Raw genomic sequence first — 16,054 nt, forward strand, 5'->3', positions numbered from 1 at the left:
AGTGGATGTGGTGTATTTGGATTTTCAGAAAGCTTTTGATAAAGTCCCACACAAGAGGTTAGTGTGTAAAACTGAAGCATATGAGATTGGGGGTAACATATTGGCATGGATTGAGAATTGGTTAGCAGACAAGAAACAGAGAGTAGGAATAAACGGGTCCTTTTTGGAGTGGCAGGCAGTGACTAGTGGGGTACCGCAAGGATTAGTGCTTGGCCCCCAGCTATTCACAATATATATCAATGATTTGGGTGCAGGAACTGAATGTAATATTTCCAAGTTTGCTGATGACATGAAACGTGATGGGAATGTGAGCGATGAGGAGGGTGTTAAGAGGCTTCAAGGCCATTTAGACAAGTTGAGTGTGTGGGCAAATACATGACAGGTGCAGTATAACATGGATAAATGTGAAGTTATCCGCTTTGGTAGGAAAAACAGAATGACAGAGTATTACTTAAATGGGAATAGATTGGGAAATTTTGATATACAATGGGACCTGGGTGTCCTTGTCCACCAATCGCTGAAAGCAAGCATGCAGGTGCAGCATGCAGTTAAGAAGGTAAATGGTATGTTGGCCTTCATTGCAAGAGGACTTGAGTACAGGAGCAAGGATGTCCTACTGCAGCTGTACAGGGCCTTGGTGAGGCCACACCTGGAGCACCGTGCGCAGTTTTTGTCTCCTTACCTAAGAAAGGAAATACTTGCCACTGATAGAGTGCAGCGAAGGTTCACCAGACTGATTCCTGGAATGGCAGGATTATCATATGAGGAGTGATTGGGCCAACCACGCCTGTATTCACTGGAGTTTAGAAGAATGAGAGGAGATCGCATTGAAACGTTTAAAATTCTGGTGGGGAATGGACAGACTGGATGCAGGGGTGATGTTTCCTCTGGCTGGGGGTGAGGGGGGTGGGGGGGTGGTTCTAGAACAAGGGGTCACAATCTCAGGATACAAGGTAAGCCGTTTAGGACTGAGATGAGGAGAAACTTCTTCGCTCATAAGGTGGTGAACCTATGGAATTTTCTACCACAGAAGGCTGTGGAGGCCAAGTCGCTGAATATATTTAAGAAAGAAATAGATTTCTGGACTCTAAAGGTGTCAAGGGGTATGGGAAGAGCGCAGGAGTATGGCATTAAGATAGAGGATCAGCCATGATCATATTGAATGGCAGAGCAGGCTTGAAGAGCCAAATGACTTACTCCTGCTCCTATTTTCTATGTTTCTATGTTGCATAAATGGCTTGTGCTTCCTCAAACTTAGAAGGCTGTGGAGTAAGCTAATCAAGGTTTTTAAAATAAAAGAAGTCTATAGTTTAGGTAAAGAATTATTTCCTCTGATGGGAGAATCCAGAACAAGGGGAGATATTCTTAAAATTACAGTTAGGTCATTCAGGAGAAGCATGTTTTCTACATAAAGGGTTGTGAAAATCTGGGGGAAGCCCCTCCCTCAAATAGTCTTAAGCATTGGTCCAACTGAAATTTTTAAGATTGAAATAGAAGGACCTTTATAAGATAAGGGTACCAATGGTTATGGAACAATGACAGGCAAATGCAGTTGAAGGAGAGATCAGCTGTGACCTAATCGAATGGTGAAACAAGCCTAATGGGCTGAATGGTCTATTCTCCTGTAGCTATATTCCTAAGAATATCATTGATTTCACATCACTGGTCTCAATAGTGAGTAGTGGCTGGCTGTCCCGAGCATGGATACCATTAACCAATTGTGGCCTCAACTAACATTCCACTTATCCGTTTGACAACGGGGCTCACAATAACAGGAACTCCAATGATATTTTCTCCCCTTCCCCTGCCAGGGGTCCTGAGCCAATTGTAACACTTGACTGTCATCCTGCTTTGACCAGCTAACTTAGTAGAGATGAGGTAAGCTGTTCAAGTTTTGCTCTCTTGATTTAAAATCTCCTCTGAGCTCTTCGAGAAAATTCAGCTAAGTAGTCCTTGGGTGCCACTTGAGGACTTTTTATTCACAGGACAACTTAAGATCAATTGCACTTTACTGATGGAAGACATGGAAGAAAATGCTGAAAACAAATGACAAACACAGGGAGGAAGTTAATGGGCTGAATGACTGCAGTCTACTTTAAAGAAAAGCAGCAACTTGTTAGATGGCTTAAAATTAGGGTTAGGCTTAGGTTTTTATATCATTAAAGAAGCTCTGCATTTTTTTTAAAAGCAAGTTGCAGCTCTTTCAACTTATTACAGCTTCCTCTGTACTTGGCGTACCAGTCTCCCCTCTCCCCCTTTTTTTTAAATAATGGTTCAAATGCTCCTCTATCTTTCAATTTAAGGGCCCTGAGCAAAGCAATATCTGTTTTCACCACAGCTGCTGACTGATCTGCTGTGTTTCAAGAATTTGCTGCTTTGCCTCTCAACCCGATTTTCAGCATTGCAACTTTTTATTCCATATCTTATATTCAATTCTGAAAATTGCTGTTTTAAGTCTTATTTCAGGACAATGTAATGATCCGTCTTTAAAATGTCAAGGTAATGACAACTTACTATTTATATAGCACCTTTAAAATAGTAAAATGTCCCAAGGTGCTCCACAGGAGCATTACCAGGTGATCAAAGAGGTAGGTTTTAAGCAGAGTCTCAAAGGGAGAAGAGAGAGATGAAGAGGTGAATAGGTTTGGGAGAGAATGCCAGAGGTTAAGACTCAGATGGCTGAAATACTGCATATAATTGAATGGTGAGACAAAGGAAGTGAGGCATGCACACGAGGCCAGAGTTGCAGGAAAACAGAACTCTCAGGGGATGTAGGGCTTCGGGGTTGGTTACAGAAAAGGAAGATTTTGGAATCATTATGAGGTAAAAATTCAGTCCAACAATGGATTGCCCTCTCTGGAAAATTTACATATTTATTAAAGTTTTTCTGAGGATATAACTAGTTAGGTAGAGAAAGGGAACTAGTAGCAGTAGTATTCTTGGATTTTCAGAAGTCATTCAATAAAGTGACACACAAAAAGTTAATATGCAAGATAAGGTTTCATGGTGTTGGGAGTGATATATTAGCATGGCTAGAGGATTGGTTAATGGATAGAAAGCAAAGTGTAAGGATAAACAAGGCTGTAACTAATGGAGTTCTGTAAGGATCAGTGCTTGGGCCTCAGCTATGTACAATCTATATTAATGACTTAGACAAAGAGACAGAGGGTAATGTATCTAAGTTTGCTGACAATACATAGCTAGGTGGGAATACAAGCTGTGAGGAGGGCACAAAGAGACTGGAAACATATAAAGACAGGTTAAGTGAGTGTGCAACAAGTAGCAGGTTGAGTATATGGGAAAGTGTGAGGTTATTCACTTTGGTAGTAATAGAAAAACAGAATAACATTTACAAGTTTCACACATTTTAAAAACTGATATTCAGAGGGACTTGGGTATACTCATACAAGGAACACAAAGTTAGTATACAGGTACAGCAAGCAATTTGGAATGCAAATGGCATGTCAGCCTCTGTTGCAAGAGGATTGGAGTACAAGAATAAAGAAGTCTTGCTGCAATTGCTCAGTGCTTTAGTCAGACCTCACCTAGAATATTGTGAGCAATTTTGGTCTCCATATTTAAGGAAGGATATACTTGCATTGGAGATAGTATAGCGAAGGTTCATTAGATTGGTTCCTGGGATGAGAGGGTTGTCCTATGGTGAGAGACTGAGTGAATTGGATTTATATTCTCTGGAGTTTAGAAGAATGAGAGGTGATCTCATTGAAACATACAAGATTCTGAAGAGGCTTGACAGGGAAGACACAGAGGCTGTTTCCCCTGGCTGGGGAATCTAGAATACAGGGGCACAGGCTCAGAACAAAGGGATGATCAATTAGGAATAAGATGAAGAGAAATTTCTTCATTCAAAGGGTTGTGAATCTTTGGAATTCTCTAACCCAGATGGTTGCGGATATTTCATAATTGAATATATTTATTGCTGAGATAGACAGATTTTTTGGTGTCTCAGGAAATCAAGTGATATGGGTAGCTGGCTTCAACTCCATTTTCTAGCCCAAGATCAGCCATGATTGTACTGAATGATGGAACAGGTGCCACAGGCTATATGGTCTACGCCTGCTCCTATTTTTTGTGCTCTTATATCCTTAAATTCAATACTTGAAGGAGCTGCATTTCTTTTATATTTCTCAATACAACATGTCAAGAACGAAGTAATGAAATTACATTTTGGACTATTTTTGGCTGCTAAACTGAATTACAATACAAAATCATTTCACATACAATTTATTTTAATTTAAATAAATATTTAGCAGATGAGATGAGATTTAAAATTGGATGAAATGAAATTATGCTGACCTGCAGTGCCCTCTAAGTGACATAAAAAATCATCACTGTAGAGGTGAGAGCTTTCCACATCAAACACAACCCCTTTGCATTATGTGAATGATTACTTTAATATGTAGAAAAGACTTTACCTGGCTTTCAGTTGGTGTCATGTTTGAATCCAAATTGAGTGACTTATGATGCAGGCTGTAGGCAGCATCAAACTAGTGTCAAAGAGTCAAATTTGAATCCTCAATCTCTGTGCATTTTAACAGTTGCTCGATGTACTGTTCAAATTAAAATGGCCATGCAAGAGTGAGGAAAAGCTAAAGAGAGAGAAGTGTCGAGAAAACAATGAACAATTGAGGATTCAAGATGGGAAATGAGGAAAGAAGAATGGCCTGTAATTTATTTTTATTTAAAAAGGATAGGGCCACCCAGAAACAGACAACAGAGCATAAAATCCCATGCATACACAGTTCCAGAAAGAACTTGTAAAGAGAGAATACAGAATTTGCTTTTCACACCCTCAGGATGTCCTAAAATGCTTCACAAGTGAATTATACCAGTTAAGGGAGGAATTTTGACCAAGACATCAGGGGAATTCCCCTGCATTTGAAACAGTGTTGTAGATCTTTTTCATTCTCCTATGGAGCCTTTGTTTGTTGTCTCTTCTGAAAGACAGCAATTCTGACAATGCAGCACTATGTATAGTGCGCTGAAACTAGATGATATACTCAAGCTCTGGGGTCTAGAACCCAAAGTCTTCTGACCCCAATGCATGAATGCCAGCAACTAAGTCAAACCTACACCTAATAATTGTGTTTCTATTCACTATAGCTGTATTAACACCTTTTTCTTTCAGCAGGAAGCTTTGCTTAGTCTCACTACCAATGTCTCAAAATTAAATGAAGGTCTCTTTTTAAACTTATGTAGCTCTCCTGACACCTTAATGTATGCTTGCTCAGAGAAGTTTAACTATTATATCCAATGGTTTCTACACACTTGATTTTACCCTATTCTCAGCAGCACCAGGTTAGATGGAAATATTTAGAAATAGACAACTTTCTGGCATTGTTAATTATAATTTCTTGCTCTGCAGGATTTTATGAGTAGCACTAATGGGGACACTTCCTCTTTAAACATTATTTTAATCTCTATACATGTGGACCTTGAAAAATGAACCACTGCTGTTGTGAATCCAACTGGCTCTCTGCTTTAGCTTGTCAAAATCTTTATATTCCAGAAAAATCTGTTGTTCTGCAAACTAGTCATAACAATTAATGTCAATTGCACAAGTAGAACATGTAAACCAAGCTTAACGCCAGTTAATGGTCATTAATCCAATTTAATTTTAAAAACATTTTTTGATATTTCCTCCTGCCTCGTATTAAATATTTGATCAGCTAGCTCACATTCAGTTTTTTTCCTCTTCCTCCATTCTTATACATGACAAACTGTGCTTCTAAATTTAGCCGGTACTAAAGCCTTTGTCTTGAATCGGTCACTGCTGACGAACGCTGGCTCAGATTATCAAGATGCAACTTAGTACCTCGCTGTGCAATCACTTGTTGCCATGCGTCCTACCCAACATTTAGAAGAAATGTTGAACTAACATCAAGAATGATCATTGACTGAAGGTTTGTTTAGAGTCTGCAGTTTTCCTTTATAAGTAAATAACCAAGATAGGCACAGTGTATACATACACTTCACTGCCGTACTGACAGAGCACTGCGTTGTTGAACATTTAGGTCTTTCAGATGAGATGATAATCCCTGTCTACTCTCCAAGGTGGATTTAAAAGACTGTACAGTACCATCCCAGGTGTTCTCTCTGGTGTCCAGCAGAATATTTCTCCTTCAACCAACGTCATTCAAAACAGATTATCTGTTCATTTAACCCATGAAGTAACTACACTTCAAAAGTATTTCCTTGACTGTGAAGCGCTTTGAGATATCCTGAGGCTGTGAAACATGCTATATTAATTCTCTCTATAAATACATAGAATTTATATAATATCTAAGTTATATCAGAAATTAATTTTCGATTGTGTCCTCTGCACAATAAAATCAGATATCACAGTGGACATATTTCCACCTCCTGATGTCAGTCATTCCGGGAACATCAATGGCAGCCTTTTTCCATCAGATCGTATGCATAGTGCTTGTACAGATCAAACAGATAAAATCCTGGGCTTTAGGAATCTTTATCCTTCAGCCGAAGTAGAGATTGGTAATTAACTCTGGAATTGTTAGAATTCACTATCCCTGTTCCTCTGATGTTTGTCACACTACCCTTGGGGGAAGTTTGAATGTGGCTGTACATTACAGTATTGAACCCTGATATTAGTGGGAAAACTGACCTCTGCCAGGCCACTATTGATGGAAATGTCCACCGTAGACTTTGTGTTGTGTTAGTATGGTTGCCTCTGACAAGCAGCAATGAGCCCCTCAGGGAGGATAGTGGAGGAAAACCCAGTGCAGATGTCTGCTCCTAGGATGCCTCTAAGTGTAGAGTAAGGTAAAACTTCCATCTATTTAAGGTCTTTCACAACCTCACGATGTTCCAAAAGCACTTTGGTGCTAAGGAAGTACTTTAAGTTTAGTCACTGTTGAAATGTAGGAAACACAACAGCCATTTGCACACACCGTGCGCCCTCAAACAGGATTGGAATATATGACCATTTGTTTTAGTGATGTTGGTTGAGGGATAAGTATTGGCAAGGACACCAAGGAAATCACCCCGATCATCTTCAAAAACCACCAATAGATTTTTTATATCCACCCAAGAGGGGAAAGATCGGACCTTACTCAGAAAAGCACCTCCAACGGTGCAGCACTTCCTCAGCAGTGCATTTAAGCACCAGCTTAAAAGATTGTGTGCTTAAGTCCCACAGCGGGTCTAATGATACAACCAGTTGACAAGGTGTGACTGCTACCACTGAGCCCAGGCCGTGCCAAGTTACTTCAATTCAGTTAAGGAATAATACTGATCTGTGCCCTGGACAAATGAAGGGGAAATCCAACAAAAATAAAACTCAGCTAGTATTTCTGCTCTTCTCCATCATTGACCTGTGTTGGAAAGTGCACCCATCTGGATAAATGGGATGGGACAGGATTAGGTTTAGTACCACACCACCTCATGTGATGTACTATTCATGGTGAAAAGTCTACCAGCCTACCAACAATCAGTGGCTGGGTTCACTTGGACAAGACAACAGAGGGATCCTGGAGATTCTAACTGTACCCCAGTATTAACCACCCCCTTCAGGACAAAACAAGGGCTCTGTGTTTTGTTTACATGTATAATTGTTATTTTAGTAATAAAGTGAAAGAATAAATCTAGGGGCAGCTGCAATGATGGTAGGAATAGATGTAGGACTATCCAGGAAGGGACCATTAAAAAAGTTTCTTTTTTGAAAGCTGAAGTCCCTTTCAGTCTTTATTTGGTCCATTCAGCCTCCCCACGCTTTTTAAAAGTGACGTTTGGTCCTCCTTCCCAGCCTTTCTTCAAGTATCTATTCAATTCCCTATCGGAAGTTTCTATTGCATTTACTTCGGCTGGCCCTTCTGCTGGTGCATTCCAGATCATAACTTGGTGCGCAAAATATTTCTCATCTTCCTTCTGGTTCCTTTTGCCAATTGTCTTAAGTGTGCTTCCTCTCATTATCAACCCTTCTTCACTAGAGACAATTTTCCATTATTTACTCTATCAAAATCCTTCATAAATGTGAACACCTCTATTAAAACTCCCCAATACCTTCCCTTCTCTAAGGAAAACAATCCTGTGTGCTCTAGTTCCTCCCCATAACAGAAGTACCTTATCCCTTGAAAATTTCTAGTAAAACTCATCTGCATTCTCTCCGAGGCTTTGACATCCTTCCTAAAGTATGGTGACCAGAACCAAATATAATGCAAGTGATTTATAAACTTTTAGCATAACTTCCTTGCTTTTATACCCTACTAATAAAGCCAAGGATCCCATAGGCTTTTTTATAAAAGACAGCCATAACAACCTGTCTGCCACCTTCAAAAATTTGTGTGCGCGAACTCCACGTCTCTCTCTTTCTACACCCTATTTAAAACTGGACCATTTACTTCATGATGTCTCTCCTCATTCTTCCTTCCAAATAGCATCATTTCACAGCATTATATTGCATCCGCCAACCCCATTTCACTAGTCTACATCATCCTGAAGTGTTCAGGGGTTCCCTGATGTTTAAAACTCTGTAACCTTGCCCAGCTGCAATTGAAATCGCTACCCTTAGTCATACCTTGGCATTTTGGATACATCGCACAGCGTAGCTCAGATTTCTGAAGATATTGCATTCCAGTCTAGCTTGGCCTTGACTGCAAACAAATACACCGCCCTTTCCATCCCGAAACAGGCACTTCCGGATTAAGCAGCCCTGAAGAGTGCTGGCAAGAATCTGAGCATCTTTATCCTTTTGCAGCTCCTTTTGGAGAGTTTTTAACTCCAAGTCCATTTGCAGAAGGTCAGTTCCCTTCTTCTGAGATCTAAATGGATTGGTCCTCGCCAACAAGCGACTCAGGCCATGAGACTGGTAAGACAGTTTATACACAGACTGCTCATCATCTTCATTCTCGCTACACGTGCTCATTTCACTGTCACTGTAATCCGTCTCCAAGGTAATGACCTCCCCCTTACAAGGGTTCCGTTTCGTAATGAATCCTTCTCCGTTACACTGACCATCTCTCTCACAGGATATGTGGAAATTTTGTATGGAGGCCGAAGCCTGGCGTGTATCAGTCACATTTTCGTTCAATTCAAATGTTCTAAAGGTGCTCGATGAATGCTGACAATAATTTTCAGAGCTACAAGCATTTGAAAGTGCTTGGCCTGGCACGTTCAAAACAGAGTTGGATTTGGCAGCCACCGCTAGGTGTTTGCAGGCCCAGTTTCTGTCAGTCAGACCAGGGCCCTCCACAGTCACCGATGTACTCTCACTCCCAATAAACTCACAATTTTCAATTATGCTGAGAGCTACATTATGGAAATTGATGCTAGACTGGCTGAAAGTACAAAACTTCACTTGACAGGTTCCAGGTGCATGGATCTGCAGCTGCCCATTTTCTACATTGCAGTTATCAAACTGGACGTGGCCGGACAACGTCTGTTGATTAAAAGTGACAAAGTCAACATGTATGCTCATCAATCTCTTTACAACTAGTTAAACTAAGAGTGTTCTTTTCAGTTTTTTTTGTTTGAGATGAGTGACATTGACAAGGCAGCACTTATTGCTCAACCCTGCTGTTCCGAGGGCGAGTTAACCACATAACATGGGACCAGAGCCATACATAGACCCTGATGGGTAGGGGTGGCAGCTTCCCCTTCCTGAAGGACACCAGGTGAACCCTGTGTGGTTTTTTTTAAACAAGCCAGTAGCTTTCACAGTTACATTTCTGGCTACTGCCCACAAATTATCAGGTTTATTGGTGGCATTTTAACCTCTGGATTACTTGTCTAGTACCTTGGGAACTAAGATAACATATCCTATATATACACAAACAATTCCTAAATTGTCAAGGGTTGACTTTTATGATTCCCTCACTTGCAGCATTGGGTATTTTTTTGCGACAGAAACAGACATCAGGAATTCAAGTGCAGAATTCAGTATGATTTATGGCAGTCATGATTTTTCAGTAATTAATTTCAGTGGTTGAACAGTTGTGTGGCCCAAAATCATCTTACTAACCTTCGTGCCCTGATTAGTTTTATGGTCTGTGCCAGAGCACTAACTAAACTGTTATATTTAGTTACTAATAGAAAGAAGTTAAAGATTTGGGATTTTCCTAATACGAGAAAAACAGCATTTATTCTGCAGTTTTCTTTGTATTTTGTCTAACTATGGTCTTCTCAGCAACAAACACTAATCCATGGACACATTCACCAACGTTACTTCATGTTGCCATTCAGAGGTGTGCAAATGCTACCTCAATGCAATTCACTGCCTGATTTGCCCTCCATAATGGAAAGGCCGATTGGATCATCTCCTCAATGCTGTATCAGTCTGATCATGCACTGAGCAGAACTGGGAAAAATTAAGCATGCACTATTCAGTCTGTGGCACAGTGCAATGAACCAAAAATTGAACTGTACCACATCAGTCTGTGGCAATGTGCAATGATAAACATTGAACTGCTCTCATAAACCTCTGTGCCATGATATTCAGCATTAAATTTTGTTCTAAAAATCTGTGACATTGTACAATGATATTCAATATTGAATGTGACCCAGTCTGTGGCATCATGTTTTGTGTGTATTGATGTTGTGCTGCACCTGGTAGCAGTAGTGTTTTCTCAGTGGTGAAATCATGGTGATCCAATGGTAGTTTCATCACACACGTTACAGATGCAACACAGCATTGTGACCAATGGAAGATACCACTGTTGCTGTTCACCCAGCTTCAACAGTCGTGGCAGATAGGACTCCCGAACGGGAAATGGATATTCCTCACTGGCAGTATATGCACTGACAAGTCTAACCTGATGTTGCTGCCAATTGCTGGAGGCAATGACAGCTGAGGATTGGTATAAAAAAACATTGTAAATACTTATCCTGAAGGAAGTGCCAGTGAATTCAGCTATGGCTCGATTGTGTGAATAACTCTAATTACAAACTCCAAGCTGCCTTGGGTTTATCAGTAACTCAACGGAGAATGAAACACAAAGTTAAAACAAATAGACTGATAAGAGACCACAGACACCTGAGTTAGCTGGTAGAGATGCAGGGCAAGGATATTTCCCTTACAGCATCAATCTTGCCTGCTCCTTTGACGCAGATGAACAAAAGGCTACATGAAGCAGCCGAGCACTTTCTTATGGCAAGAAGGAAAATGAATAGAATTGCCAGCCTTTACAATTGTTAGTAGCTGCAGTGGAACAAGAATGCAGTTCCACAGTTGCTCATCCCCATTGCATTATGCAAATCAGACAGTTTCCCCTCCACATTGGGACAAAATGCCAATTCATTTCAAACAAGGGTGTAGGAAGCTAATGAGCTCCAACTGTTTAATCCAGCAACTGAGAAACAAACTTTTTGAAGGGATCTTGTATTCAAAATGAGCACAAAACCAGTTGTTACAGTTTTGAGTGTTGGATCACTAACTCAGCATTTAGAACTACGGGTCCAATTCTGCTACTCAGCTCACTTCTTGCTGCAAGCCATGCTGAGCAGGCCAATGCTGAGGCAAGGCTGGTGAATGAGGGAAGATCAGATGGGGAAATCGAGCCATGATGGTACCTTGCACCTCTTACCTAACTGGAGGAGCACTGGGAGAGGTGTGGGAGCTGGTCATCCACCCGACTCTTTAAAAAGTTGTGTGAAGGCTGAGTCAGAACAAAACACAGGAGTGATGAGAAATCGTCATAAATTCACACAAAGGAATTATTGTGACTCATCTCATAGCAATGCAGTTTAATTCTATAACGTCAGGAGCTAGAGGGACACCTGATAATTATAGCTCTCTATCTCTGTACCATTTAGCAGTGTTCCTTGTAGAACTAGGCATTTATGATTGCTTCAATTGTAGCTTCAAGTTCAAAAATCTATTTTTCAATAGTTATTATAAGTACCTGTAATTACAGCTTTGCAATAGAATTCATCTTACTCAAAAGGTCCATATTGAAAAATCCGATACAACCTTCCAGTAAATTATGTTCAATTAGAGTGACCAAGTTGTCCATTGTACATTAGTCAAGCTCTAAGGGTCATAGTTTTCTCATGTAGTGTGTTACTTTCCACAGTATTATATGAATTTACAGCATAGCAGGCAGCCATTCAGATGATGTGTGATATTTCTTTGCTTGAGTAATCAAAAATCTAGTCCCACAGCTCTGCTCCCCCCAAAATCCAGTGTGTTCCCTTCTTCAACTATTTATATTCTCTTAAAGATTCAATGGTCTCTACCTCAACCATTCTTTGTGATAAGTATTGCATGCTCCAACAACACTCCATGTAATGAATGTCTCCAAACTTCTCCTTAACACTTAGTGATGACATTAAATTGGGCTCTTCTTCCTCGACTCACTCATCTAGAGGACAGTCTTCCCCTACTCAACCCATCAAATCCTTTCGGAATGTCTGCCCCCACTCCGATCTTCACCAGCAGCTGCTCTTTTCAGACTGACTACTCTCCAACCCAAATCCCTCACAACTCCAACACAGATTAATCAATCTCAGTATCTTAAATCTCTTCCCATAATCATCAATTCTCAATGATTGTAAAGGGTGAAGGCGTTTGCAACTGTCTCCAGCTCTGAAGTATTTCACGTGGATTCCATCTGAAATTCCGCCCCTCAGGTTTCACTTCCACTCACAATTACAGATATCTCCCAGGCATTCAGTGTTCTTCGAACTACTGTTCTCTGCGCTTCCTGAGATCCACACTCAGTGCCATACACCACCACATGCATGCTCTCAACCTCTCTATCTCAAAGCAGTCCTGGACCACAGTTTCATTTCATCCTCTGTCTCATCAAAATGTTAAAAAAAAACTTTTTATTTCCTTTCAGGTGTGAAGGATTACAAGCTTCAGCAACTCATGCATAGCATGCATAGCAAAGGACCTCCAGATCTCTCTTCCCCTATCCCTTCTACTAATCTTACCCCTTGCCATGTATTAACAATACCCTCTGACCTTCCCCTCTCTGATTCAAAACAATCTGTCCTGAGGCAAGGCCTCAATTTCATCCCCTTACGCCCCAATCTCAATGACTTTTGAACATGGCACAACGTGGAGCTCTTCTTCCATCGCCTTCCAACTCCCCACCCACTTCTTTGGCCAGGAAGACCCCACACATCTTCAGAACTCGCCCTCCACCTGGACTCCTCCCTCTAGCCTCTTACCTTTGCCAGATATTTTCATTCAGAAATGCTGATGTGGCATTGGCCACCTCAATTTCTCTGCTCCCCTCACTCACTTTAATCGCTACTCTCTGAACTTTTGCACTCCATTCTCTTAGGCCAAACGACAACTCTCCGACACCTTCTCCTACCTCCACCAGATCATGACCCCACCAAAGATCAAGCCATCATCTTCAGATCTGTCACTGACCTCATCCTCTCTGGAGCTCTTCTCTCCATGGCCTCCAACTTCATAGTCCCCCAGCTCCGAATAGCCTGTTTCTACCTTCTTCCCAAGATCAACAAACTGCCCTGGCAGACCTATCATTTGGCATCTATCAAATCTCCTCACAACCTTCGCTTCTCTAAGGAAAACAACACCAGCTGCTCCAATCTATCCATGTAACAGAAATCACTCATCCCTGCAACCATTCTACTCAATCTTTTCTGCATTCTCTAATGACTTCATATCCTTCCTTAAGTGTGGTGCCCAGAAGTGGATACAATACTCATTCCTGTTGAAACCGAATCAGAGTTCTATAAAGATTTATCATAACTTCCGTTCTTTTGAACTCTATGCCCCAATTTATAAAGCCCAGGGTTACAAATGTCTTTTTAGCCACTCACCTATCCGCTCACCTTCAACAATTTGTGCACATATACCTCAGGGCTCTCGGTTTCTCCATTCCCTTTTGAATTGTGCACTTTATTTTATATTTCTTACCAAAATATACCACTTCATACTTCTCCACATTAAGTTTCATCTGCTACTATCCAACCATTCCACAAGCTTGTCCTTGTCCTCTTGAAGTCTATCACTATCCTCCTCACAGTCCACAGTGCTTCCAAGTTTTGTGTCATCTGAAAATTTTGAAATTGTGCCCTGCACATCCAAGTCTAGGTTACTAATATAGGAAAGGAAAGCAGGGGTCCTAACACTAACCCCTGGGAAACCTCACTATATTGCTTCCTGCAGTCTAAAGAAGCATCCATCCACCATTACTCTGTTTTCTGTCACTCAACCAACTTGGTATCCATGCTGCCACTGCCTCTTTTATTCTAGGAGCTTCAACTTTGCTGTAAAGTCTATTAGGTCTCACTTTATCAAACGTCTTTTGGAAGTCCATACACACCACATCAACCACATTCACGCTACACATGTGCCAGGCAATGACCATCTTCAATGAGAGAGAATCTTGTCATTTCCCTTTGACATTCAATGGGTTTACCATCACAGAATCCCCCACTATCAACATTAAGCACATTGACAACAGCGGAATGCATGATCAGAGAGAATATGAAGCGATTAGGAAGGCAAAGACAAATGACGAAATTAAATTGTCCAGGCACATAAAACAAAATAGTAAAATATTTTTCAGGCACATCAATAAAAAAGGAAGCCTGTGATGGGAATAGGATCAGTTAGGGATAGGCAGGATAGTACCAGAGGTAACGATAGAGAAATGAAGAAATATTAAACAATTATTTCACTTTGGTATTTACCAGGGAAATAGCACAGGTAGACATGACATTGAATGATAAGATGAGTAAAAAGTGCATTTAAAATAAAGAGGGGGTGTACTGAATAAACTCAAAGAGGATAAAGCCCCTGGTCTGGAAGAACTGCATCCACATATTTTAGAAGAATCTAAGGAACAGATAGAGGCATTACCACACATATTTAATAATTTGTTAGATAAGATGTAATTCCAAAGCATTAATAGTTAATGTATTTGCTATAAGTAAGAAGGGGGACAGATCATGCCCAAGGAATTATTGGATCAATCAACTTAACATCTGTGATAGAAAATTAATCGAATCCCTGCTAAAGGAGAGAAAAGAACATCTAGAAATGAAAAATAAAGCAACAAATAGTCAGCATGGATTTCAAAAGGAAAAATCTTGCTTGATCTACTTTATTGGTTTTTTTAAAGGAGGTAATAGAGAGGATAGACAATGGTAATGTAGTAGATGTAATTTATCCAGATTTTCAAAAGGACTTAGATCAGGTGCCTCACACTAGATGAACAAATAAGATCAAAGAATGTGCAGTCAGGGGACAAGTTTTAGAATTGGTTGCTAAGCTGGCTTCAAGACAAAAAGCAGAGTGGAGAAAAAGGTAGTTATTCAGAGTAGCAGAAGGTGAGTAGTGATGTTCCACAAGGGTCAGAGCTGGGGCCACTGCTGTTCACAATTTTGTTACCATTCCCATGGGGGAAGCCAGAAACCAAAATAACCAAATTTACTGAATGACCTTCAAATGGAGAAATTATCAACAAGCTTTTTGTTGCTTTTACTTTAACTGGCAAAACTGAAATCAATGAGAATCAGGGGGAAAACTCTCCACTGGATGGAATCATACCTAGCACAAAGGAAGATGTTTATAGATGTTGGAGGCCAATCATTTCAGTTCCAGGCAATCACTGCAGGTGCCCCTCAGGATAGTTTCCTAGACCCAACCATCTTCAACTGCTTCATCAAAGATCTTCCCTCCATCATAAGGTTGGAAGTGGGAATGTTTGCCATTGATTGCACAACATTCAGTACCATTTGCAACTCCTCAGGTACTGAAGCAGTCTTTGTCCATATTCAGCAAGACCTGGACAACACTCAGGCTTTGGCTGTTAGGTAGCAAACAGCATTCTACAAGTGCCAGGAAATGACCATCTCCAATGAGAGAGAATCTAATCATCTCCTCTTGATATTCAATGGTATTATCATCACAGAATCCCCCACTATCAACATGCTGGGCTTATCATTGGCCAGAAACTGAACTGGACTAGCCAGATAAATACTGTGGCTACAAGAGCAGGTCAGAGGCTGGGATTTCTGCAGTGGGTAACTTACTTCCTGACTCCCCAAAGCCTATCCTAGGCACAAGTCAAGAGTGTGATGGAATAGTCTC

The 16,054-nt window shown here is 40.7% G+C and overlaps 1 protein-coding gene across 5 annotated transcripts in view; it reads right to left on the reverse strand.

Moving 5' to 3' along the window:
* fbxo10 (F-box protein 10) overlaps positions 1–16,054 on the reverse strand; it is an 82,120-nt gene that overhangs the window by 35,863 nt on the left and 30,203 nt on the right. For all 5 annotated transcript variants that reach the window (XR_005942777.1, XM_041185844.1, XM_041185846.1 and 2 more), the window contains exon 3: positions 8,558–9,418. Coding sequence is in view for 4 of the 5 variants with exons in the window: in XM_041185844.1 (XP_041041778.1) it covers positions 8,558–9,418 (861 nt within the window). In the remaining variant the exon portion in view is untranslated. The remainder of the gene's footprint in view (positions 1–8,557; positions 9,419–16,054) is intronic.

The sequence above is a fragment of the Carcharodon carcharias genome, chromosome 4 (genome assembly GCF_017639515.1).
Source record: "Carcharodon carcharias isolate sCarCar2 chromosome 4, sCarCar2.pri, whole genome shotgun sequence".
Taxonomy (NCBI): domain Eukaryota; kingdom Metazoa; phylum Chordata; class Chondrichthyes; order Lamniformes; family Lamnidae; genus Carcharodon; species Carcharodon carcharias.